We start from the raw sequence: 26,750 nt of genomic DNA, 5'->3' as shown, positions 1-26,750 counted from the left end.
CTCATCACTCTTAAGACCCCTGGCCTAGAACTTGCAGGCTCTCAGAGGGGTACCCTTGCCCCCAGCCACCCACGCCCCCATTCACCCGCACTGCGCCGTTATCCGTCTGACTGACATCTTAGCTAACCAATGATCTCGGGGACTTCCGAAGAACCCGCCTACAGGGGTTGGGCGGGGCGAATAAACAAAATGACAAACATTTCCACCAATAGCGAAGAGGGCTCGGGTGCTAAGGCTGTGTTAACCAATAAGAAGAAGGAGCAGTTTGGAAAGGACGTAGCCGGCAGCCAACGCTCGTCGTCGCGACGGGATCGCGTGGCTTCCGTTCCGAGAGGGCGGGCCGGCATCCCAAACGGAAGGTGGTAGTCGCTGCCGGAGCTTGTTTGAAACTGGTGGTCGGGCCCGGCGGAGTGTGTGTGTAGCCGAGGACCCGCTGGAGGGCTAGGCCGTTCCTGAGCGCCCCGGCCCCGCCTCCTCTCGGACCCGCTGACCCAAGCCGGGCTCCCCGCCCGTCTCGTGCCCCAGCCCGCCGCCTCTCCGGCCGGCTCTGCGGCCCAGCCGCCACCATGTCCCTGCACGGCAAACGGAAGGAGATCTACAAATATGAAGCGCCCTGGACTGTCTACGCCATGAACTGGAGCGTGCGGCCCGACAAGCGCTTTCGCCTGGCGCTGGGCAGCTTCGTGGAGGAGTACAACAACAAGGTGGGTCGTGCCGGGGCTCAGCCTTGTGGCTGGCAGGGAATGCTCGAGGTGGGCGGCAGCCTCCGGTCCCACAACTCTCCTGCGAACTTGCCTTTCTAGCAAGGGGGTGGTTCCTCTGTGTCCCTTTTGAGGGTGTCACACTCGTTGCCGTATTTAATTTTGACAGCCGGGGAAACTGAGGCACCGTGTTGTGACATGCCCGAGGCACATAATGTTTTTGCTGGTAGTAGCAGGTTTCAAACCGGAGTTTAAGTCCCCCAAGCCACGTCCTCCGTGCCTCCGGTTTCCCCCACTTCTGCCGCTGCGCTTCTGTTGCTAGGCTGGGGGCGGGAGAGAGGCAGTGGAGGAAGATGCGGGCGCTTGGATTGGTGGTCGTGTATTCCTGGCCACGCGAGATTTCTGTTAGGGCTATTTATTGCAAGATCTTCCCCATCTCAGGTGTTTCTCATGGATACAGAGCCCTAATGCTAAGTTGTCATTGGTCACTGGTTTTGCGTCCCGATGCTCACCCTCCCCCCCACCCCCATTATCCTTGGAAACCTTGGTCTGTGCATTATCCCGCCATTATTTCTGAATAGAGGAAGATGACATTTGACCTGTTCTTGCCGTGGTTCCTTTCACGTTGGTTTGCAGTGTTGCTGGACATCCATCACTTCACCAAAACGCTGGTAGAGGAGAGAGCTTTTAAGCTGGTACTTTGGGATATAGTTTTGAAAATGCTGAGAAGATTTTTCTTTCCCCAGTCTCTTGACTTCATTGTTCTGTTGTAATTTAAGTTTAAAAAAAAAAAAAACTGACAGAGATCAGAGCTACTGAAAGCTTTGGTCGGTGTTGTTTAAAGCCAGTGCTCTGGCTTACGCTGTGGACATCAGACTAGAGACAAGTGACAAGATGGGAGGAGTGGGAGACGTAGATAGTCTAGAATTTAGCTAGACCACCTTGCATCGACCAAATTTCCATTACCTAGACCGGAATTTATTCTTTCTAGCCCGCAGTGGTATAGGAAAGGGATTCTGTGTTACATGTGAAGATTCAGATGAAAACATTTGGACATTTTAAATTTGTTTATAGTATTTCCGGAGCACATGCGTTTCTCTGGGTAAGGGTCCCCATTTCTTTGGCGTCCTCTTTGAGGAGTGGGTGAAAGGAGTTGACTTTCCCTGCCTAGACCCACACATACGCTCACAGTTTACAATCCCAGGGAGTGAGCACTGCCCTTCCCTTTCGCAAACAGGAACCTTGTTTCTTTTCTCTTCTTTGATGGCTTCTCCCACAGTGCTGGAAATCTGGCTGGGTTTCAGGGTCCAGGCGTGGGTAGTGTTAGTGAGGTTATGACCACTAGAACTATTGTTTAAGGATTCGGGAAGAAATAAATGTAAAATATGTCCATTAAAGGACTGTAGTTTTTTTTCCCACAAACACACAGATTAATTTTTTTTCCCTTTAAGTTCTTGTAGAGTCTTTTATCTAACAGAGGAGACATTGAGTACCTGCCGAGGCCAGAAGAGGGTGTCACAGTCCCCAGGAGCTGGAGTTACAGGCTGTTGTAAGCCACCCAGTGTGAGTGCCGGGAACCAAACTCAGCTCCTGTGCACGAGCAGTGAGTGTTCTTATCTCTAGCACCTCATTTTAAAACTAATGTAACCCTCAAGCTGGGCCTGGTGGCTCTCACCTGTAATTCCAACACTTGAAAGGTTGAGGTAGGGGGAGTTTTATAAGTTTGAGGCTAGCCTGGGCTACATAGTGAGCTTCTAATCAATATGAGTTATAAAGTGAGACCTTGTCTCAAACAAAAATGCATCTTTCCTATTATCTGTGAACAATATATTACTCATATCTTATGGGGTTATTGTGTTTTTGAGACGTAGTCTCATGTAGCCCAGGCTTTGACCTCCTAATCCACCTGCCTCTGCCTCCCAAGTGCAGAAATTACTTACATATATATATCACCATGTACAGCTACCTTGTGAGTTCTGTTTTTCTAAAAGAAAAGTGCCGTATCTCCTTCCTTGTTTGTTACCGCAAACTCCTTGAAGGTGGGAGATGGAAGAGGCATGACAGGCATGGGACAGCATGCTGGCAGTTGTCAGAGGAAGAGCAGTAGGATGCCGATATAGGAAGGGTATCTGGCTGCAGATGCCAAACTCAAAAGAGCTGCAGTTCTCTAAAACATGGTCTTGTTGGACAAAGAAAAAGAAAATCTGTCTTTTGGGGCAAGAAGAGGGAGTGCAGGTTGGCAAGTACTTAGGAGCCTCTAGCCTGGGCTACAGAGTGAATTTAAAGCTAGCCTGGTCAACTTAATGAGAACCTGTCTTAAAAGGTAAAAAGAGACCTGAGGATGTAGTTAAGTGGGTAGAGTTCTTGACTAGTATGTATGATGCTCTGGATTCAACCTCCTGTGCTAGAAAAAAAAAGAAGGAAGGAAGGAAGGAAAGAAAGAAAGAAAAATTACATTGAAAAAGAATAGATGTGGAAGAAGAGGCCTATGTTTAGGCATCATTGGAGGTCTCCCACAAAAAAAAAAAAAAAGAGACAAAAAAAACGCCTCAGATTTGTAGTTAAAGAATTGAGGGAAAGAGTTGACATGTTGAGTTCGGATGTGGGGTGGAACTCCATGTGTTGACCAGGCTAGCTTTGAACTCAGAGATCCACTGCCTCTGCCTCCCAGGTTCTGTGCTTAAAGGTGTGCACCACTATGTCTGGCTAATTTTTCACTTTTTGTACAAGTTTCATGTGGCTTAGACTAGCCTTGAATTTCTCATCCTCCTGCCTCTACTTCCCAATACTGGGATCACTACTATTCCCAGCATTCCCCTCACCCCCCTTTCTTTTGATGAGGTCTTAGCTGTAGTTCAGGCCTTAAACTTTGTCCTTCTGCCTTAGCCTAACCCTCACCCCATCCCCAGGGCCGGGACTATAGGCACGGATGTTCCACCAGCCAGAAGCACTCCTGAGCTGGTGGTGGTGGTGCACACCTTTAATACAAGCACTCGGGAGGCAGAGGCAGGCGGATCTCTGTGAGTTCAAGGCCAACCTGGTCTACAAGAGCTAGTTCCAGGACAGGTTCCAACGCTACAGAGAAACCCTGTCTCGGGGGGGCGGGAGAGACCAAAGAACGGAAGCAGCCCTTTTGAAGATGGCAGAATTGAAAGGGTGAGACTGGGGCAGTGGCGAAGTTGGTAAGGTGCTTTCTGCTCCAGTATGGAGACTTGCGTTCAGATTTCCCCAAAAGCCACAAAACCCAACAGAAACAGGATCCTTGGGACTTGCTCAAATTGGTGAGCTCCAAGTTTAGTAAAAGGCCCTGTCTCAAAACCTAAGAAGGAGGGCTGGAGAGATGGCTCAGAGGTTAAGAGCAGTGACTGCTCCTCCGGAGGTCCTGAGTTCAATTCCCAGCAACCACATGGTGGCTCACAGCCATCTGTAATGAGATCTGGCGCCCTCTTCTGGCCAACAAGGATACAGACAGACAGAATACTGTATACATAATAAATAAACAAATCTTTAAAAAAAAACTAAGAAGGAGATGACACGTGTGCACACATGTGCTAGAGCTACACATCTAGGAATCTATCCCAATGAAAGTACACACACACACAAAGAATTAAATAAGGATATTCATTGTGTGCTGTTTATGGTAGCAAAACAATGGACCAAAATAAATGAGCAGTCAAATGAATTGTGGTGTGCTTAGTGCGGTCTGCCTAGAGGAAGAGGTGAGGCTGTTTGTGGTTGGCTTGAGAAGGCACTCAAAACAAGGTGCGGGGTAAATCATGTGGACAAGACAAGTCTATGTTTGGGGGGGTTTATTTTTTTGTTATATATTTTAAAAAACCTACCTCACACACCCCCAACACACACAAAAAAATGCATGGAAAATAATTTGGAAAGATACGTATAACCAGTCATTGTAGAGCGTAGCAAGAACTTGGCAACATTAGTCAGCACAAGAGCTCAGCACTAGAAAGTTCTTGCAGTGGCTTGGCTGTCAGCTCTCCTAAACTCTAAGGGGCTTTTTTCTTTTCATAGAAACTGTCTGTGTCCATGCATTGGATGCCAGAGGTTATTGACAAGTATCTTTCCTGGTTGCTCTTCATCTTATTATTGGAGGCAGAATCATGAACCTGGAGCTTGGATTCTGCTAACCTGTCTGACCAACAAGCCCTAGGGATCTTCCTGCCTCTACCTCCCCAAAGCTGAGATTCCAGGTGTGCCCACACCAGACTTTTAACATGGGAATTACTCTCAGGTTCTCATGCTTGTGAGACAAGCACTTTACTGCTGAACCATGTCTTCTGCCCACAGATTCTTACCCTAAAGCATGTGAGGCTAGTTTGGTTCAATTCTGTCCTCACAGAGATTGTCACTACTTTTAGTATTTTATTAGCGTGATTTAAGGTTCTTTAATCTCAAGAAACAGGAATCTACTCAAGATAGTTTTTATGAGTGGGAGCTGGAAAGATGGCTCAGTGCTTAAAAGCACTAGCTTCTCTTGTAGAGGTCCTGGGTTCAATTCCCAGCACTCACATGGCAGCTCGCAACCATCTGTAACTTTGGTGCCAGGGGATCTGATATCCTTTTCTGGCCTCCTCATGCACCGTGTGTGCAAATGGTGCACAGACATGGATGCAGACCAAACATCCATGCACATAAGATTAAGGGAGAGAGCCGGGCGGTGGTGGCGCACACCTTTAATCCCAGCACTCGGGAGGCAGAGGCAGGCGGATCTCTGAGTTTGAGGCCAGCCTGGTCTACAAGAGCTAGTTCCAGGACAGGCTCTAGAAACTACAGGGAAACCCTGTCTTGAAAAACAAAAAACCAAAAAAAAAAAAAAAAAAAAAAAAAACCAAAAAAAAAAAGATTAAGGGAGAGAAATGGTTTAGGGTAACAGGAGAGTTGGAGATCCGAAAGGATGAATCTCAGGCCTCTACCAGGCAAATCAGGAAGTGGAAAGCTGCTCTCACACCCTGCCCTTCACAAAGCAAGTCTCATTTAAGTCTCATGTCCTGCACCCTCTCTAGTCTACTCAATCTGTGTGCCAGCTTTTTCTGCATCTCTATGCAGTGTGGGTATGGCTTTTCCCATTTTCCCTTCCAAACGAAGAACTGAGACTAAGTAGGATTAAGGTCTCAAGTTCCTAGAAGTGGATTTGGTTGATGTGGCAGAGCTAATACAGTGCTCCCAACCATGGTTGTACTTGGACCACTGGGTGCTTCAGCAGATAGATACCTGTGTGTGTCTTTACCACAGATTTGCATCCCCTCCTCTGGATGCTGCCTAGGCACTGGGTACTTTTAAAGTTCTCAGGAGATTGAAATATAGAGCCACAGTTACCAACAGCTGAACTAAGGAGAGAATGGAATCAAGCTGAGGTCATGGGTGCTTACAGAATGGTAGTCCTAGGCAGGTAGAGTATTTTTCCAATGGAATCACTCTTTGGGGCCTTCATCTTCCCAGTTGTCTATGTATGTATATCCTAGTATAAACTTCATCTTCCCAGTTGTCTATGTATGTATATCCTAGTATAAACTGAAACTTATCTTTAAAATTTAGGCCTAGGGATATAGCTCGATGGCAGAACACTTTTTATTGGGATTTGGGGTACCAGAAATAATGATAACAGTGTCCAAACATGGGGAATATTAGAAATAGGCACAAGAAAGCCAAATTAGGAAACAATAGCAGGCTGTACAAGAAGAAAAACACAAGCCAGGTCTTTAAGATATTTACTAAGTGAGGCTACACAAAACAGTAGTCAGTGTCTTATGCCACTGGGATTAGCTGTCAAATGCCTGATATTGGTAAGTACTGAACGATACAGGACCAGGAAACTGCCAGTGGTTTGTGGGGGAAGTAAGATAAAATCTTGAAGCTCACCCATTGGGAAAGACAGTAGATACATAATTATTAAGTCGGTATGAACGTCTCGACTCGACAGGTTGGGAGCAGGATTGGCAATAGTAAGAGACCTGGCCAAGGGTTGGTGAGTGGTGAGTAGAGTCCTGGAGGCTGACACTGCTGATGTGCTGGTATTGGGCAGGGTTGGGCTGGTGGAAAGTGTGTGGACACAACTAACAAACGCGGGAAGCTGTATAAGGAAAGGGGGAAGGTGGACAGTGGTGATTAGAGGAGGAAGATGGGAGGGAAGCTGGGTTAGCATTGGGTGGCAGAAGGCCTTGAATGTTAGGTGGAGAGGACTTTAAATGGAAAATGTTCACAGAATCTGATATTTGAGGTTTGGGGGAAATGTCTCATGATTTGAATGACAATTTTTTTTTTTTTTTGGGTTTTTCGAGACAGGGTTTCTCTGTGGCTTTGGAGCCTGTCCTGGAACTAGCTCTTGTAGACCAGGCTGGTCTTGAACTCACAGAGATCCGCCTGCCTCTGCCTCCCGAGTGCTGGGATTAAAGGCGTGCGCCACCACCGCCCGGCTTGAATGACAATTTTTGAAAGTTAGTGTAGACCTCCTTTTCTCCTGTTTCACTTTTTTAATGAATTATTTATTATGTATACAGTCTCTGCCTGCAGGCCAGAAGAGGGCACCAGATCTCGTTATAGATAGTTGTGAGCCACCGTGTGGTTGCTGGGAATTGAACTCAGAACCTCTGGAAGAGCAGCCAGTGCTCTTAGCCTCTGAGCCATCTTTTCAGCTCTCCAGTTTGACTTTAAGGTGTTAACTGCCTACCCATGTTCTTCCACCTACAGCTGGGAGGAAGACCACTTGGATGCTCAGGGCATCTCTTCACCCATCCAGACTGAATTCTGGATTTGGAGAATTGCCTTTGTCATCAGTGATTGTCAGTATATTGCCCTTGGCGTCACTCTTAGTGCTCTGGAGTGTTTCAGAGCACAGGGTCGTCTCCTTCCACATCCATCCTCCTTAACTCCCCTACACATTTATAGACCTTGCACTTCTATGCCTAATTTCTAAAAATCTGTTGATGACTAAGTTTATAGATGCACATAGAAAAATCCTTACAAATGCACAAAAGCCACTGATAACTATTTTACCAAAGTTAGAGGTCTAAGATTAATATACAAAGTAAACTATTTCTATATGATAGCAATGAGCAGTTGAAATGGAATTTTGAAACCATGCTAGGTAATATAGGGAAAATGCATTTAAAGCCCTGAAAAATATATTTGCAGTATCATACAGTTAGATGGAGATACAGATAATGCGAGGGTTGAAGATCTGTACAAGCAAAACTTTAAGGCATTCCCGAACAACTAAAGGTGACCTAAATAAATAAACAGACTCAAGACCAAACTGACCCATAGGTTCAAGACAATTGCAGTTAGAATTTCATTAGCTTTTTGTACATTTTAGAGAGCTGCTCTTTAAAATTGATAAGGGAAAGGCAATCGCATAAACAGAAATTTTTTCAAAAGTAGTCAGAGATGGGGCTGGAGAGATGGCTCAGTGGTTAAGAGCATTGCCTGCTCTTCCAAAGGTCCTGAGTTCAATTCCCAGCAACCACATGGTGGCTCACAACCATCTGTAATGGGGTCTGGTGCCCTCTTCTGGCCTTCAGGCATACACACAGACAGAATATTGTATACATAATAAATAAATGAATAAATAAATAAATATTAAAAAAATAAAAAAAAGTAGTCAGAGAATTAAAAGTCAAGGAGAAAACAAATCAGCCTGATTAAAAAACAGAGCAAACTCTAGCAAGATGGAGACGACATGAAGCTCTGCCTCAAAAACCTTCTCAAGTAGAATGAAAATCCTCTTTACAACAGTGTTCGCAAATTGTGTCACTAATTTGTTAAAATCCATAGGATGGAGCTAGGCACAGTGCCACACGCCTTTAATCCCAGCACTCAGGAGGCAGAGGCAGGAGACTGAGTTCGAGGCCAGCCTGGTCTGCATAGGAAGACCTTGACTCAAGCCAAAAGAGAATTGGAAATGCAGCTCAGTTGGTAGAGTACTAGCCTACCGTATGTGAAGCCCTGGTTCAGTCCCCAGCACTTCATTAAACAGGCTGTGATTGTACATTCCTGTAATCCCAGCACTTGGGAGGAGAGACAGGAAGATCCGATTGTCTCAGAGAGGGGGTAGGAGGGTGAATTTAGCTCAGAATTTAAGAGGCAGAAAACCTGTATTCAGATCGTCTTTTTCTAGCTTTGTAGCGTTGGCTGTACTTAACCCTGTGATTCTTGAGTTCTCATTTGTGTTGGAATCATCAGTCTAGGGGTCCTCTCACTATAATTACTTGGCTGTACCCTTCAGTGTTCAGACCTGCGCCACTGACCAGGAATCTGATGTATTCAGTGCCGCTGAAGAAAAGCAAATGCTCATGTGTTTGAATTTTGGTGTGTTGCAGGTTCAGCTTGTTGGTTTAGATGAAGAGAGTTCGGAGTTTATTTGCCGAAACACCTTTGACCACCCATACCCCACTACAAAGCTCATGTGGATTCCTGACACAAAAGGCGTCTATCCAGACCTGCTGGCGACGAGTGGCGACTATCTCCGTGTGTGGAGGGTAAGCAGGTGCTTCCTTAGCAGACCGCTGCAGCGTATCCTGAAGAGCTGACAGGTGTCCTTGCAGCATGGAGGTGACAGCGCGTGCATCTGGGCCAGTCTTGTTTTAGCTCAGGTTTTCTAGGAAATCTAGTCCAGATGCCACAGAATCTTGCTGCTGGCCTCAGTCAACCTTGAAACTTGAGGTTCAGTTAACCTGGTGTGATGGGGACAGTCTTCTGTGAGGCAGAGAACACTTGGGACCTTGTACTCCACTGATCCCAGGCTATTGATTCTGTGCTGTGTGGGTCTTCCCTTTTCAGCTGAGCTCAGCACAGGGGTTTCCATCCCTTGTGCATGGGTACAAAGCTGGGAGAAGGGCAGGTTTTGAAAGAATACCAACTCAGAAGTTCCTCTGGGTTTTATTATCCTTTGTTATAAAATATGTTTTCTCCCTTTGTCCTAGATTTACTAAGCAGGACCTTGGGGGGGCGGGTATAGCAGGTGAATATCTTAAATCGTCCCTTCCAGGTTGGTGAAACAGAGACCAGGCTGGAGTGCTTGCTAAACAATAACAAGAACTCAGACTTCTGTGCTCCCCTGACCTCCTTTGACTGGAACGAGGTGGATCCTTATCTTTTAGGTGAGGGCTTTGAAATCAACTGAAGCAAAGGATATACATTTCCTCAGATTTGGGCTGGGTCTGTTTTTGTGGAGGTGGGGGTTGAGGTGCACACCTCGTCCTAGAACAGCCAGTGAATGAAATGGGCTAAATATGGAATGTAGTTATTAATTTCTCTCTTTTTTTTGTTTTGGGTTTTTTTTGTGGGGGGGGGGGGGGGGGGTTGAAACAGTTTCTCTGTAGCTTTGGTGCCTATCCTGGAACTCTCTGTAGACCAGGCTGGCCTCAAATTCAGAGATCTGCCTGCCTTTCCTCCCCAGTGCTGAGATTAAAGGCATGCACCATCATTATTAATTTCTTATGAGGAAGTCAGCTTTCCCTGTGTGTACATCACATCTCTCCAGTTAAAATTCACAGTCCACACCTATAATATCAACACTTGGGACATGCAGGCTGGGGGATCTTGAGTTCAAGCTCAGCCTAAACTATATCAGGGTATTCTGTTTCAAGAAATTCTCCTCCCTACCCTACAAGAAACAAGTCAGTGCTCAGGAAGTGCTGTGCTTATTGTCCCCTGGGCCAAGCAGAGAAGAGGGGACTGTGTGGGACCTCACACCTCGTCAGTGCCGCTTGCTCTGATGTCTGCAGGTACCTCAAGCATCGACACAACCTGCACCATCTGGGGACTGGAGACCGGGCAGGTGCTGGGACGAGTGAATCTCGTATCTGGCCATGTGAAGACCCAGCTAATTGCCCATGACAAAGAGGTAATGATATTTTTCTCTCTCCTTTTTTGCAGGTGCTTTCTGTATCTGCAGGTAGAGGTCGTCCTGTTCTCTCACTGTTTTGCAGGTTATGTAGATCATAATGTTGGCGTGTGTCTTGTCGCAGTTGAAAGTTAATGTGTTAAAACAGAACACTTATAATTTAACCTTTTAAAATGTATTATTTATTACAATTATTATGAGAGAGAGAAAGTGTGTGCCTGTGCCGGCACATGTATACCACGGTGCTTGTGTGGAGGTCAGAGAACAGCTCTGGGGAGTCAGTTGTCCCCTTCCATTGTGGGCTCTGAGGATTGAGCTCAGGTTTGCAGAGCAGTACTGTTAGCCTGTGGCTGAGCCGCCTCACCAGCCCAAATGCTTCATTAAATGGCACTAATAACTTAACCTACAGTCTGTCATTTTCCTTTCATACTAGAGGTTGCTGGAGGTATTTTTTTTAATTGATTTTTGGGAATCTAATATTATGACCTTGATCACGCTCACCTCCTAGTTTCCCCATGTCCACCCCATCCCCTGCCTCAAAAAGAAAAAAAGCAAGTTCATTTTGTGTTATCCATGTATTCACTGGGGTATGGTTAAATTCCTAGTGGCCAGCCCCCCAGTAGAGGATGAGCCTCCTTCTCCCTGCATCCTCTACCAAAAGCATCAGCTAAGGAGAGCCTTGTGGTGGTTGGGCAGGTGGAGCTAGCTCTTCCATACCCACACCACCACCCACATCACAGCAGTGCTATGGGCTGGTGGGGGCAGGGCCAGCTCTCCCATGAGGGCTGGGAACAGAGATTGCTATTTTTTAATAAAGTCTCCTATAGATATCCTAGAAGCTGATGTGTTAAAGAGTAATTTCAGGGTAACCCTTCTCTCTAAACATAATATCTTCTTGGAGATGGGGAAACAGGAAGGGGAGGAGTTCATGATGGGCAATCTTCATTAGCGTTTTTCTCTAAAACAATTCTGTGTACTCTGGTATGTTCACTACATTTTACTTTCAGTCCTGTTTTGAGGCAAATATGGCTTATTGATGTTTCTTCTGTGTTTACTGGAAAAGCTGAGGGGGTATCCTCTGGTGATTTGGGGGGGAGCAGGTATAACTCTGCTCCCACAGAGCCTGGGTCCTTGTCTTGTGTCGTTTTCTGCCCCTTTACCTGCACAGCAAGTGTTATCAGTATTTCTTACACAGAAGAAAAGATACCTTAAGGTCAGCAGAGTATCACGTTAGGTCAGGTTGCTCATTCTGAGGGGTTGATCTTCGGTGTTGCACTCCGGAGAGTAAGATCTGTAGGAAGACACTGGGACTTGATTCCTGCTAAGCTAAGAGTGCTCTGCAGTGATAACTAAAGGAGCTTGTGGAAATGTCACCTAGAAAGGCCTCTGTTCTCTGCTAGAGCCAACCCAAGGTGGGAACTACGCAAAGTGTCTGGAAATACAGCTTGGTAATGGAGTGCTTGCCCAGCACCCATGAGATCCTAGGTTCAGCCCGTTGTGGGGGAAAGGGGTCTTGCAAGAGTAAGCCTAAGTGATTTAGAACAAGAGAATGCTAATACCGTGAAGAAACTGAGAGGATAGTGACAGGAGGCTACCACTACCTGTAGGTGAAAGCCGTGGCTCCCAGAGCCTGGGTTTACCTGGCCGAGATGCTTCTGAACAGAGAGAGGAAGGATAAGTACTCAGCTGCTTCTTGTGTTGCAGCATTCAATTTCCCACTTCTGATTCCTTTGGCTGAACCATCTAGAAGCAGCCAATAAAGCTGGGACTCCACCAGACCTGGCCTATAGGAAGCAGTCTCATGCAGCACAGAGAAGAGCAGGAGGGGCTGGAGAAATAGAGCAGATGACAAACTGGAAAGAGGAGCCCGTGATGGCAGCTGAGTTGCCACCCTCCCTCTTTCCTGATGAACCATACAGGTGAGGCTGAGGAGCAGTTACTTACGCTGAGAGAGCTTTGTGCTCTGAGCCACACTGATGGGGGATTACCCAGAACCAACAGGAGAGCAGATGCCAAACACAAAACACACTTTTTAGTATGTTTTAGTAGTAATGATAGCTGACATTGATATGGAGAAATAAATAGAATTTCTCACTAAAAAATATTGGGTCCCAAGACTGGAGAGATGGCTCAGCAGTTAAAAGCACTGACTTTTCTTCCAGAGGACCTGAGTTCAGTTCCCAGCAACCATCAATTCACAACCATCTGTAATGAAGTCTGGCACCCTCTTCTGGCATGCAGGCATACATACAGAGAGAAACTGTAAACATAATAAATCAGTCTTTTTTTTTTTTTTTAGTGTTAATTGTTTTCTCCATTGTCTATAAATAAGTCTTTAAAAAAGAAAAGTATTGGGTCTGGGGCTGGAGAGATGGCTCAGCAGTTAAGAGCATTGACTGCTCTTCTATAGAGATCCCAGATTCAATTCCAGCACGCACATGGCAGCTCATAACCGTCTGTAACTCTAGTTACAGGGGATCCTATGCCCTCTGCAGGCACAAGCTACTCATGTACATACATACAAGCAGCCAAAACACTCATACAGATAAAATCAAAAGCTTTCTTAAAAAATGTAGATCCTCTAGACGCCCTGGGTACTGAGGGACAAACACTGCTAATAGATGCCCATCTGTTTTGTTCAACATGCTAAGCCCCCGTTGTCTAACCGTGAAGAAAGATTTCTCTGAGGTGAAGATTAAGAGTGGTTCTACAGGGTGAGATATCGTGACACATGCCTGCACGCCTGTCAGTTGAGCCGTTAGATGCAGAGGTGGGGGAGGATGAGAGTTCTGGGTCATCTACTACATAGCAGGTTTAATGCCAACCTGCGCTACACGGGACCCTGTCTTAAAACAACAGGAAAAGAATGATTAAAAGGGGACCCCAGGTGCCTATAATTGTAGCACTTAGTAGGTAAAGGTGGAACAATCTAAAGTTTGATACCAGCCTGGGCTGCATAGCAAGACCCTGTCTTCTTAGGTCTGACACACCAGATAGACAAAGGCTTTGTCTAGTGCTCTTCACTACATAAGGACATATGTACCACCTACCATGTAGCAAGTTTGGGGCCAACTTGAGCCACAGGTGGGCCATATGAGATTTTTTTTCTTCTTTCCTTCCTTCCTTCCTTCCTTCCTTCCTTCCTCCCTCCCTCCCTCCCTCCCTCCCTCCCTCCCTCCCTCTCTCCCTCTCTCCCTCTCTCCCTTCTTTCCTTCCTTTTAACTGGATATATAGACTAGCTTAATAAAATTACAGCGTATTGGGGCAAAATTTTAATCCAGTACTCAGAAGGCAGACACTATGAGTTTAAGACCAACTTGGTCTATACAGTGAGACCTTGTCTCAAAAAAAAATAAATAAACTTAAATAAATGTTCACTTTAGGGCTGAGACTATAAACTCAGTAGTAGAACAGTTGGTTACCATGGTGATAAGTAATAAATAAAATGTGTCCGGGGGTCTTTATGTAAGGTACAGTGTCAGATATTTCTTCCAATAAAATATGAATTATCTTTGCTGCTTAAAAAGAGGACTCTTGGGGCTGGAGAGATGGCTCAGAGGTTAAGAGCATTGCCTGCTCTTCCAAAGGTCCTGAGTTCAATTCCCAGCAACCACATGGTGGCTCACAACCATCTGTAATGGGGTCTGGTGCCCTCTTCTGGCCTTCAGGCATACACACAGACAGAATATTGTATACATAATAAATAAATAAATTTTAAAAAAAGAGGACTCTTAAGAGGGACGTGCATGGATTGTCCTAAGAAGGGGAAATAGATAAGATCTCGTGGGTAAATTAGGGTTGGGGGGAGGGGATCAGAACATGAAGGAGCAGGATGGTTGAGTTAGGGAAGGGATGGAGAGGGGGAGCAATGAAAGAGATATCTTTATAGAGGGAGCCATTATGGGGTTAGGGAGAAACCTTGTTTTCTAGCTAAGACTCCTAGCAAGAGTGGAGCGGGTGCCTAAACCGACCTTTTCCTGTAATCAGATTGGTGACTACCTTAATTGTCATCATAGAACCTACATCTGGTAACTAATGGAAGCAGAGGCAGAGATCCACAGCCAAGCTCTGGACTGAGTTCCTGGAGTCCATTCAGAGAGATGGAGGAGGGATTATATGGGAGCGGGGTGGGGGGGAAGCAGGGGGTAAGATCATGATGGGGAAACCCACAGAGACAGCTGGCCAGAGCTAGTGGAATCTCATGGACTGTGGACTGACAGCTGGGAAGCCTGTGTGGGGCTGAACTAGGTCTTCTGAATGTGGGTGGCAGTTGTGTGGCTTGGTCTGCTTGTGGGACCCTGGCAGTGGGACCAGGATTTATCTGGCTTTTTGGAGCCCATTCCATATAGTGGAATACAATACCTTACTCAGCTTTGATGCAGTGGGGAGGGACTTGGTCCCACCTAAACTTGATACAGCAAGCTTAGTTGACTCCCTTTAGGAGGTCTTACCCTCTCTGAGGAGTGGACGGGGGCAGGGAGGGGGGCGGGGAAGGCAGGAGGAGGGGAGGGAAGGGGAGTTGTGGTTGGTATGTAAAATGAATTTTACAAAAATAGAATCAGAAAATTAGGACTCTTTTAACCAGTCCTCTTGATGGTTCTACTGAGAACCAACTCAACATAGGATGGCTCTGTCCCTTAGCAACCTAAATACATGACCTCGGTGTCCATGTTCTCCCTGCCCTACCTACACTTGTCTTTTTTGAGCCATGTTCAGTTCCTTGCCCAGGCTATCTTCAAACTCATTCTATAGCCAAAGCTGGCCTCAAACTCAGGATCCTGAGTGTTTTGATCACAGGTATAGACTATCATACCCAGCTCAAATTATTTTGTTTGGAATTGGATTCAGTCCCAGCGGGTGCTTACACCAGTGGGAATGTTCCCTTCTGAGACCATGCTGGAGCGCTTGCATTCCCCTGGAAGGTGTAAGGCACCTGCTGCTGCTGCAAATGACCAAGTACAGATTGTTCCTCAAAAATCAAAGAGTTCATTATTTAGGAATCAGATCAAGGCTTCACACTGGTTTACCACTTCTGAAAGTCACACTTAAATTCCAAGTTAATGTATTTCCATTTAGCAAAGACATAATAGAAAATAAATAATTGCATCTTCGCAAAAGGAAAAAGAACTTAATTCTTTGTGAGTCTCTTTCTTTCTTGCCTTTTATTTATTTACTTACTTATTTTGGTATCTTAAATGTTGCTGATCACAAAAAAACTTCTGAGCCGGGCGGTGGTGGCGCACGCCTTTAATCCCAGCACTCAGGAGGCAGAGGCAGGCGGATCTCTGTGAGTTCGAGGCCAGCCTGGTCTACAAGAGCTAGTTCCAGGACAGGCTCTAAAAAAGCTGCAGAGAAACCCTGTCTCGAAAAACCAAAAAAAGAAAAAAGAAAAAAAAAACAAAAAAACTTCTGGTTTCTCTTCCTTATGGACTTGTATTGCTGAGTATCTAATTGCTTTGACTTCTGTTCCCTGAGGGTGCTTAGACAAAAAAGTCTTCTCCCAACCCAATTGACTGTAACTTGAAAATTTTTTGATCAGTATTAAGTATTTTCATCAGCACTGAGTTGTAAAGCCACTCGTCCAGAAAGGGAAAGGTTAGAGTCTGCAGCTCATCTTCTTGAGTTTCTACTTCTACTGTTTGGAGGGGCCCACAGTCCCTGTATCTGTCACGTAACTGTGGCCATGGCACACTGTCCAAATGCTTTCTCCAGAGCAGATCTCCATGCATGTAACGACAGCAGCCGTATGACCCAGACATCCATGCTCCGATTGACTGGAGAGTACCTATCTTTGATTGCCTTCTGTTGCTCCATCAAACTGTCATTTCTTTTTTTTTTTTTTTTTTTTTTTGGTTTTTCGAGACAGGGTTTCCCTGTAGTTTCTAGAGCCTGTCCTGGAGCTAGCTCTTGTAGACCAGGCTGGCCTCGAACTCAGAGATCCGCCTGCCTCTGCCTCCCGAGTGCTGGGATTAAAGGCGTGCGCCACCACCGCCCGGCCTAAACTGTCATTTCTGATATCCTCCTTTTCTTGAGCCATGATTGGAGATTTTTTTATTTTATTTTTATTGAAGACTTTATTTTGTAATTTTTCAAGATTTATTTATTTTTATGTATATGGATGTTTTGCCTACGTGTATGTCCTTGCACAACACGTGTGCCCAGTAAGAGGAGGCCGAAAGGGAGTGTCCGATCCTCTGGATCTATAGCTACAGATCTCTCTTAGCTGAACCTGGGTCTTCTGCAAGAGCAACAAGTACTCTTAACCACCAAGCCATCTCTCCAGCTCCCAGATACCCTTTTAAAAAACATAAAAACAAAAGTCATGATTGCCTTTTTCTTACAAATGGCTCTCAGGTCTAGGTTTTATAGCAGAACCAGCTTGAAAGAACCATGAGGTAGTTTGTCATGAACCTGCATCTGATTGCATATAAGTGAAACCCCTAGAGCCCAGAAAAGAACCGCCTTACTCTTGGAACACAGAGTTCTTGTTCAGACTTGGGTATTCTTTGCCAGTCAGTAAGTTTGTAGTTTTTGTTTTATCACAGGGTTTTGAGAGGAAGAATAGAAGCCAGGCATGGGAAGAAGTCTACCAGGACCTGTGCTCAAACAATCTTTATTCTCTGAGAAGTCACTAACTTACCTACTTTGTGTCATGAGTTGGGTTCTGATGAACTGGAAGTGACAGGTTTCCATTGTGTGGGAAAATGGCTGATGTAAAGCTGATGCTTCTTACCAACAGGTCTATGATATTGCATTCAGCCGAGCCGGAGGTGGCAGGGACATGTTTGCCTCTGTGGGCGCAGATGGCTCTGTGAGGATGTTTGACCTCCGCCATCTGGAACACAGCACCATCATTTACGAAGACCCCCAGCATCACCCACTGCTCCGTCTCTGCTGGAATAAGCAGGACCCTAACTACCTTGCCACCATGGCCATGGATGGAATGGAGGTAAGCCCTATAGACCCTGTCCGTTGGCTCCGGTCTGCTTAGTGTATTTACAAGAGTAGCCCTCAGGTGGTGGCAGTTTTGTACTCAGTAGATCTTTGGAAATACCTGAAGACATTTTTGGTTGTCAAACATTAGGGAGGAAGCATAGAGCGTTCCTGGCATCGAGTGTCTAACGATCAGGGAAGCTGCTCATCATCCTGCAGTGCAGACAGACAGTCCCCAACAGTTTCAGTCTGCTCAGAATGCCAAAAGGGCCGAGACTGAGGAACCCAGCCAACCAAAAGAACTGTGTTCAGCTTCTCCCTGCTTCTTTGATAAAACAAAGTTTCTGTAGCTCAAGCTAGCTTGGAACTTACTGTGTATCCAAGGCTAGCCAAAAACTCAATGTAATTTCACTGCTTTTGTGTTAAGAATTTCTGATACAGTGGGGGTGTGGCATAGTGGCAGACAGAGTGCTTGTCTAGCATGTTCAAGGTCCTGATCCCCAGTACAAAAACAAAACAAAACAAAAAATCACACATACAACTAATAAACTTTAACTGGGCACGACTTTAGCATTTGGGAGGCAGAGACCGTGGATCTTTGTGAGTTCAAGGCCAGCCTGATCTACATAAAGTTCCAGGACAACAAGAGCTACATAGAAAACCCTTTTTCTTGCCAGGTGGAGGTGGCGTACGCCTTTAATCCCACACTCAGGAAGCAGAGACACGCGGATGGATCTCTGAGTTTTAGGCCAGCTTGGTCTACAGAGTGAGTTCCAGGACAACTAGGGCTGTTACACAGAGAAACCCTGTCTCAAAAAGCCAAAAAAAAAATAAAATAAAAAGAGTTTCTGGTAGAGTAAAGCCAAGACGAATAGAACAGTGATGATGGCTGCAGCAGGGACACAGAGCCACTGAGTCTGCAGGCTTCTTCTTGTCCCTTGGCCAGAAGTCTCTGTTTGCGGAGGAACAGTAGTGGTTAATAAGGAAACTAATCCTGTACAGAAACTTCATGGAGGGGGCTGGAGAGATGCCTCAGAGGTTAAGAGCATTGCCTGCTCTTCCAAAGGTCCTGAGTTCAATTTCCAGCAACCACATGGTGGCTCACAACCATCTGTAGTGGGGTCTGGTGCCCTCTTCTGGCCTGCAGACATACACACAGACAGAATATTGTATACATAATAAATAAATAAATATTTAAAAAAAAGAAACTTCATGGACAAGATAAGAATACAGATCAAAATGATGGGCATCTGGAGGACTTGCTGTTACTGGCCCAGAGTGTCAGCAAGAGCCTTGTAAGCTAAAATGTATGAATATGTTTCCTAACTTCAAAGTTGAAGATTCCAAATATGAAGTCATTGAAAAACTCTAGTCCTGAATAAATAATATAAAATCCATCTGGTAATTTGTCATGAATTGGTTATACAACTGATTCAAATAAACATTCATTTCATAATTTTTTAAAAAAAGGTAAGACAAGTTATATATAAATGACTAAAATTTAAACCAAGTCACAGGGACTGAGTAAGAAAGTAGACCATCCCCCCTGGTGTTCTAGGCAGACTCTCCAGCTGTTGCAAGTAGGCGTGAACGGAAGCTCTGTGGTCTGCTGGGGGCCGATTGTTGGCCAAGAGGACATGGTGGTTAACCTTGGTTTGGATGAAGCTTGTGCCTCACGCTTCTTACATTCCAGGTTCTGCTTTGGTTAGGTGCCCATTCTACCTAGCTAAGATACACGATTTTTTATTTAATTTTTTGGTTTTGTTTTTTGTTTTATTTTGTTTGTTTGTTTTTTGTTTTTTTGAGAAAAGGTTTCTCTGTGTGGTAGTCCTGGCTGTCTTGGATCTCGCTTTGTAGACCAGGCTGTTCTTGAAGTCACAGAGATCTCCTGCCTCTGCCTCTTGAGTGCTGGGATTAAAGGCATGTGCCACCACCATATTTTCTTACAGGCACTTAACCAGGGTGTTTATGGATCGTGCAAACTCATGATACCTATCCCAACTTCCCCTTCTCCAATAATCTAAAGGCCCAGTGTGTTTCTCACTACATATGTGTGTTCACTGTTTTCTTTCTTCCTCCATCCTCAGGAAATCCTGTCTTTAATATTCTTCAAACCCAAAATGAAGATTATGCTTAAAATTTTGTGTGTGTGATAGTGTTGTTCGTTTGTTTGTTTTTCCTGCCACACTCTGCAGTTATTGGTTCTTTTTCTTGTATTTCTGCAGGTGGTAATTCTGGATGTTCGAGTTCCCTGCACACCTGTCGCCAGGCTAAACAACCACCGAGCATGTGTCAATGGCATTGCTTGGGCGCCGCATTCATCCTGCCACATCTGCACTGCAGGTAACTGTGCTGAGAGGAAGTATCAGAGCAGTGAGGACCCCATTCTTGGCCGTTTCCAAGGACGGTCTTGTGAGATTAAATCAGTCCACATTCCAGATGATCTTGTATATTCAGCTGGTCTCAGAGCATCTTTCATTGACTAATGACTGTATCAGATACAGACCTGTGTGTATACTCCTATAGTGGAATATGTACTTGTCCCCAACCAATCTGTGTTCTTACAAGGAAACACCCCACCTGGCTTTACCAGGGTCTTTGGCACTACCAGGAATCATCTCCCTTGGGTCTTTCTCCTTCACATAGCCACACCTAGTCAGTAGTAGTTTGACTTCTCTCTTCACTGTTTTTCTCAAAGCAGGTGCCTCTCAAAAATACATTGCTTATTAAGTGTTTTTGTTCTAGGAATAATGCAAGTCTGTTATTAAAATGACAACAATACAAAGCTGTTTGCTATTTCTTTTTTCTTTTTCTTTTTTTTTTTTTTCTTTCTTCAAGACAGGGTTTCTCTGTAGCTTTGGAGCCTGTCCTGGAACTAGCTCTGTAGGCCAGGCTGGCCTAGAACTCACAGAGACCCGCCTGCCTCTGCCTCCCAAGTGCTGGGATTAAAGGCCTGCGCCACCACCACCCAGTTTGAATACAAGTTTTAATAAAGATTTAACCGAGACCTTTAGAAAACAGTGAGAGGAGGCTCCAAGGACAGTAGTGCCTGATCTCTGTGGGCTTTAAGAGAGAACACTGCTTGGGGGAGTTTCTTTTTTTATTATTATTATTATTTTGTCGCTGTTTGTTTTAAGGTTTTGTTTTATTTATTTTGGTGAGACGGGTTCTCACTGTGTAGTGTTGTCTGGCTGGAACTTGCTGTATTGTTCAGACTGAGCTCCAGCTTGCAGTAGTCCACTTGCCTCTGCCTCAAGTGGCAGGATTATAATCGTGTGCCACCATACCTAGCAAAACACAAAAGTTTGCAATGGTTCATCAGGTTTTTTGTTTATTTTCTGATGGTGCTTGGGATTGTACCATGATAAGCAGGTACTCTACCACTGAGCTATGTCCCCAGTTCCCTATTGTTGGGATTCCATTACAAGATGGAATTTCATTTATCTGTTTGGTTCTTTGGTTGGTTTGGTTTTTTTGAGATGGAGTTTCCGTGAAACAGTCCTGGTTGTACTGGAACTCGCTTTGTTGACCAGGCTGGCCCTGAACTCACAGAGATCCACCTGCCTCTGCCTCCTGAGTGCTGGGACTAAAGGTGTGCACCACCACCACCCGACTGGAATTTCTTTTAATGGCGCATGTCTATATAGCACTTTATGTCAATCATCTGTACATCTTGTTGACGTGTAAATGTACATAAAATGGGAAGCAGTCACCAGAGAAGCATCTTTATTCACATAAGTATTTTTAGTGGATGAAAGTGATATTGTATTTTGGGATCATTGCATCCTGTGTCCTCTCTGATGTCCTAATCTAATTCTCTAACCTGGTGCAGTGGATGGAGCTTAAGGACCTAGAATGCAGAGTCAGGACCTAAGATGTGAGTCCTGACCCCGCCACTCACTGTCTACATGGCATGATGGGGCAAATGGTAACACTGCCAAGTCTTGTTTTCCTCATCTCTAAAATAAAACCTCCCTCACAAAGTTTTGGTGAGCAAATGTTTTGCAAATTGTGACTGACTCTCTAAATGCAAGATTGTTACTCCATTGTCTGAGTCATGACGTTCTTTCTTGCTTTTTCCTAGCGGATGACCATCAGGCTCTCATCTGGGACATCCAACAGATGCCTCGGGCCATCGAGGACCCGATCCTGGCCTACACAGCTGAAGGAGAGATCAACAATGTGCAGTGGGCCTCAACTCAGCCGGACTGGATCGCCATCTGCTATAACAACTGCCTGGAGATACTCCGTGTGTAGTCTTGCTGGCGCTTCACCTACCTGACCGGGGCTTGTGTGTTTCAGCCTCTGCCCCTTCCCTCCCCACGTAAGAAGAACATGTTTCCAGTGGCCAGTATGTCTGTTGTTGCTTTACACCCACTGTGTCCAGAAGCTGCTGTAGGAGTCCAGGCCAGTTGCCCCTCGCTATTGTGCAGGACTGTGCTGTGTGGCGCACCGCAGCCCAGGGCTGGGTTTTAGGATTTCTCTCCTTTCCTCTTTGCTTCTTCAATTAAACATTTCTGTATATATGTTTGTCAGCTGTTGTGTTCATGAACAGTACGAGCACTGGCTCTGTCTGTGTCCATTTGCCCCGTGTCTGTTTGTGCCCGAGGCAGTCGTCCACGTCTTGTCCCTTTCCGTGCCCATGCTAGCACTTAAGTGGGAACAATGCCAACTTCAAGTTGTCTGTCCTCCTGGTGCAGTGTCTTTTAACACACCTCAACTTTGTATATTTTTTATCTATCAGGCTAATTTTTTTATGAAAAGAATTTAATCTTTCTGGTTTCTTGGTTTCACAGTCCTCCCTCTTTGTACCTTCCTCTCCTCCCTTGGTGCCTGCAGTGGGTACTGGACCCTAGACCGCAAGACCAGTTTGCCTTTCCAAGTAACTGCAGGGCACACCCCGAGTTCAGAACTGCGCTGGTGCTCTAAGGGCTCTGACTCCCACCTTTCTCAGTCTGGGTCTCCTGACAGCCTGGCAGGCATAGGAGGAGACATAGGAAGCCTTCTGTTCCACCCTCACGGTCCTCTCTGGCTTCATAATGACTGCCGGTGAAGCTGAGAAGCCGTTGAGTAGGGGCCAGGTGAGGGAGAATCGTTTCAGGAAAGCTGAACTTAACCTTGAGTCTCCAGTACCTGGTTTCAGAATCTATTTTTCCATTTTAGAACTTGAATGGTAGGCAAGAAGGATCTCTAAACTAAGCTTCGGGATTTGTTTGTTGCGTTTCCTCTACCTGGTGGGATACTGGCCCATCTCTGGATTGAGTGCTCTGAATGAGAGACTCCAGAGAGATGCTGTCTGGCCTGACCCTGAACAGGATCTTTAGATTGAGATGAATGGGCAGTTCTCATAAAGAATGGGCTGATCAGCTGTGGTGATTCCAGGCTACCAAGGGAATGGCTACAAAAGAACCATAGGGCCCAGGGTCCGCCATCTAGACTTCTCTACACCTATGACGCTTACCCTCACCGGAGTTTAGGTTCTGAGCAGTATTGGACTTTGCAGGCTACAGTTGGCTGTGCTGACTTATAGGCCTCAGGTGTCTGTTTCCGTTATGTGAATGGGTTCCATGGAGGGGACTTGTGTGGTTCTGACCTGAGATGAGTCCCTGGCAATTTGGGACATACTCTGGAGAGTTTTCCTGACTTATTTTCTGCTGAGCTACCCGAAGGTTTCTTAGATTCCCTGACATGAGGAGAGTAGCAGGCCTGAAATCTGATGCTTTTGCCCACTTTGCTGTCGTTGCTGGAGAAGTATACACTGACTCACTGGGCACATGGGCTCTCTGGCCGAGTCTTTGCCTGCCTCCTACAGCTGCTGCAGCTGCATGCCAAAAGTCTTAGATCACTTTGCTACATAGGGGCTCGTCCCAAAGGAAAGGCCTTCCTGGTTTGTCATTCTGATTCCTGGTCTCTGGCCGGCTGTCAACTTGATGTTAATGTTCCTGCACCATCATGTGCTTTGCTCTGTATCACTTGCAGATAGAGAGCACAATTTGTGGTTACCTCTGCTTTTAGTGGTGTTTGCTAGCTAGTACAGGGTCCTCAAGGGCAGCAGGCTTGCTGATTTAGGTTGCTTCTGTAGGAGCCCCCAGTTTCTTCCTGGGCTGAGTCTACAGTGGCCAGTGGTAGTGGGCCTACTGGGAAGGGCCTCTGTGTTCTGGGTGGGCTTTAACTTGGGCTAAATCATGGGATTTGTCAGCTGGAACCTGAAGGCAAAGTTTTTAAAAGTTAGTAGTAGTTATTAGAATAGATTTGTATGCGGTAACTTTGTGCTTTGGAAACCAGCCACCTGTGACCATCTTTCCCTTGCTCTGTGGATGTTGGTCATTTTTAGCCTGCTTTCTCTGCCCTCCATCTGGTCCAGGTAAGACTCTCACTGTCTCCATCTTCAAATATGCACACACCCACAGTTGCAGGGTTGCTGGCCTTTTGAAGTGCCAGCTCTCTCACCCTCCTTTTAGAGCATGGATAGGTGGCCCTGTGCCTGAGGAAAAGACTTCTGTAGCCTTGAGACACGGAAAGTCGCTTAGTCTGCCTTCTTACCAGAAGCACAAGTCTATTAAAGTCTCAGAAGTCAGTCTGTTTAGATATGCTAGTTCTTGAACTGATGGGGAGGTAGGTCAGGACCTCCAGACATGTTTTCCTCCAGGGACAGTAGCTCCAGGCTCTGGTGTGGCTGCAGTGCTGTTTGCACTTGGTTTTGGCATGCTGAACCAGAGGCTCTGGCCTGTGCTTTCTGTGTCTACTGGTGGGAGGGTGATGCTCAGTGAGAGTAGCCGAGAGCTGAACCGCTGCATGGGTCTGAGGCGCTGATGGGCTTGAACTTTTCTCCATAGGAGATTGTGTCTCTCCCCTGGTCTGCAAGGTTAGGGCTTGAAGAGTGATGGCCCCTGACAACTGGGTGATAATTACTCAGAATTGGGTCTCAGATAACTGGCTACAATTCAGAAAAAAAAAAATCAGGATCCTACAGTGTTTTGATGGTTGTTACAGTTGAAGTCTGATATTTTAGGGTGTAGAAGAAAATGAGTTCTTCAGATCACAGAAGGAAAAGGCTCGGGAACACAGGGCTGCAGGGAGGGCATTGAGAGTGGACCTGTGCTCAGCCTAGGCTGGCCTTCCAGTGCCGCTAACCAAACATCTGGGTCACCGGGTAGCTAGGAATGGGGTGAAGCTAGGGGCAGAGAGCCCTTCCCACAGCAGGGCTGCTATAGGCGATACCTGCTGGGTAAATCTGAAGTGTTGGGTGTGCCACGACAGTACACGATGGCGCTGTTTTATTTTGTCTGAGACAGGGCCTTGCGTTGTAGTCCAGACTGCCCTTGAACTTGGGATCTTCTTATCTTACTTTAGTCTCCCTGAGTGCTGGGATCACAGGCATGTGCCACTATCCCCAGCATCCATGGTTCTTGTAGATCCCCCTCTTCCCTTATCTTCCCTTTAGTTTTAATTTTTCATGGTGTGTGTGTGTGTGTGTGTGTATTGATGGGGATCCAACACAGACCCTCACATGCTAGGCAAGTGTTCTACCATGGAACTACCCTCTAGCCCTTCCTCTTTTGTTTTTCTTTTCCTATCCTATTCCCTTTCCTCTGTAGAATGTTCTCCCTTCTTCCTGATGTGTCCTGGGCCCTAGATTCCTAGGCTGTAAGGGCATGTAGGACTCTGGAGTTTACCAGACATGGCTGAGCATCCAGAACTGCCTAATTTCCCCATTTTGAAAACATGGCAGTTCATTTAATCACCTGGCTTAGGATAGACACTACCACTGCAATAGAGACCTCCAAGCACGCGTTTCCTTTAGAGCCTGTGCTCGGCATGAGGTAGGTAGGGCCTGCTTGGCATTTAGGTTGATTTTCTGAGAGGAGAGCTGACCTGAGCAATGTCACCATGAACCCTGAGCCAGGCTTTCCCAGAATTGTCCTCTTTGCTCTGGTGAGGCCACAGCTGTGTGTCTCATGTCTCAGAGCTTGTTCACCTCACCCAACTGCGTTCTCTCTTCCTCCCAAACCGTCATTGCTCTAATGGCCAGAGTCAAGCATGAGGCATTATTAGATGGGCAAGCGTCTTGGGCTGCTATCTGGATGTCACTTTTTAAATATGGAAACATGCAGCTGCCTTCTCCAGGAGGCTTGAACTAATAATGTGTCAACCAGAAACAATAAGCTAAGGGAAGTTTGAACTCCAGAAGAAAGATGTTGACAGTTTGTGTGACAGCTGGAAAATGTACGAGCACCACCTTTGGGATCAGTGACGCTGAACTGTGTGCGATCTACTATTTGAAAGAAATGTTCTCCCATTGGGCTGATTGTGATAGACAATGTGTTATGAAAACTGTTGACCTGAAGCTTTGAATTGCTTTAGTCAAATGAGTCACTTGCTTTGGTCCCCCTCCGTCAGCGACCTTCTCTTGCTCCGCCCTGTGTGTGAATTATAGCATGATTGTATAAAACTCTGTGTAGACAATGGAGAGTTCTTGTTCTACAAAGTGTTAAGCTCTAACTGATCGCTTCTGTGCCCTTTGGCCTTGTGTGTGAACGTACTTTCTTACATATTTAAACTTCCCTTCTGTTGTACAGCTTTTGTGGCATCCCTTGTTGAGGTGGAGAGGAAGCTGCCCCTTTGCAGAACTGTACTGTAACCATTTCTCCTCTGTAAATATTATTTTCACAGGGCTGATTGTACACAGGGCTTGTAATAAAATTTTAACACTGTGCTGTGAACGAGCTTAGGACTCTCCACCGGAGGCGACTTGAAACGCAGCCGAGAGTGGAGTGTTCTTTCTGTGACTTTACTTCTTCCTCGTACATTAAGTCTCTGCGTTCTGTTTCAGCCTCCTGTATAAGAAGTACCGTATTTTCTGCCCATCATACTTTGTAATAAAACTTGAACATGTATAGATTGAATTTCTTGTTTGATGAATTCAGTTCTTACCAGTTTGTTCTCGTGGTCGTATTTCAGAGGTACTGGAAGGGCATTCGGCTCCACCTCATTCAGCACAGTGCTGATGGCCCAACTCAACCTTGTATCTCCTCTGTTTGCTCACTTCTTAGCTAAGAAAACTTGGCCGGCCGCCTACTCCATGCCAAGGGCCATGACCCTCAGCTTGCTTGTATTTTTTCAGAGACATCCACATATAGGTAGTATTCTGCAGTAATGGGGGTGTGTTTAGGAACCCTGCCTGAGGCCACTCCTGTCAGGGCAAGAGCCAGAGTGGGGCAAGAAAATGTCACCAAATGAAGAATTTCTGATTG

The 26,750-nt window shown here is 45.8% G+C and overlaps 1 protein-coding gene and 1 pseudogene across 1 annotated transcript; one reads left to right on the top strand and one right to left on the bottom strand.

The window, feature by feature from the left end:
- The first annotated feature begins 346 nt into the window (after window positions 1–346).
- Dcaf7 (DDB1 and CUL4 associated factor 7) lies at window positions 347–26,402 on the top strand. The gene is made up of 7 exons (XM_038325717.1): window positions 347–704; window positions 9,038–9,196; window positions 9,706–9,817; window positions 10,445–10,563; window positions 17,303–17,512; window positions 19,722–19,839; window positions 21,581–26,402. The coding sequence occupies exons 1-7, from the start codon at window positions 567–569 to the stop codon at window positions 21,751–21,753; spliced, it is 1,029 nt and encodes a 342-aa protein (XP_038181645.1). The 5' UTR covers window positions 347–566; the 3' UTR covers window positions 21,754–26,402.
- Window positions 15,382–16,600, bottom strand: LOC119813503 (annotated as a pseudogene).
- Window positions 26,403–26,750: the final 348 nt, after the last annotated feature.

Source organism: Arvicola amphibius, chromosome 4 (genome assembly GCF_903992535.2).
Source record: "Arvicola amphibius chromosome 4, mArvAmp1.2, whole genome shotgun sequence".
Lineage (NCBI taxonomy): Eukaryota > Metazoa > Chordata > Mammalia > Rodentia > Cricetidae > Arvicola > Arvicola amphibius.
The sequence above is the reverse complement of the archived record's forward strand: the minus strand, read 5'-3'. Positions and strand labels throughout refer to the sequence as shown.

Bases quoted from the DNA above. Each gene is read 5' to 3' on its own strand.
- Dcaf7 (XM_038325717.1), top strand. From the start codon at position 567: ATGTCCCTGCACGGCAAACGGAAGGAGATCTACAAATATGAAGCGCCC. The intron at 705-9,037 runs GTGGGTCGTGCC...GGTGTGTTGCAG, and splicing joins TGGAGGAGTACAACAACAAG to GTTCAGCTTGTTGGTTTAGA. The intron at 10,564-17,302 runs GTAATGATATTT...TCTTACCAACAG, and splicing joins TAATTGCCCATGACAAAGAG to GTCTATGATATTGCATTCAG.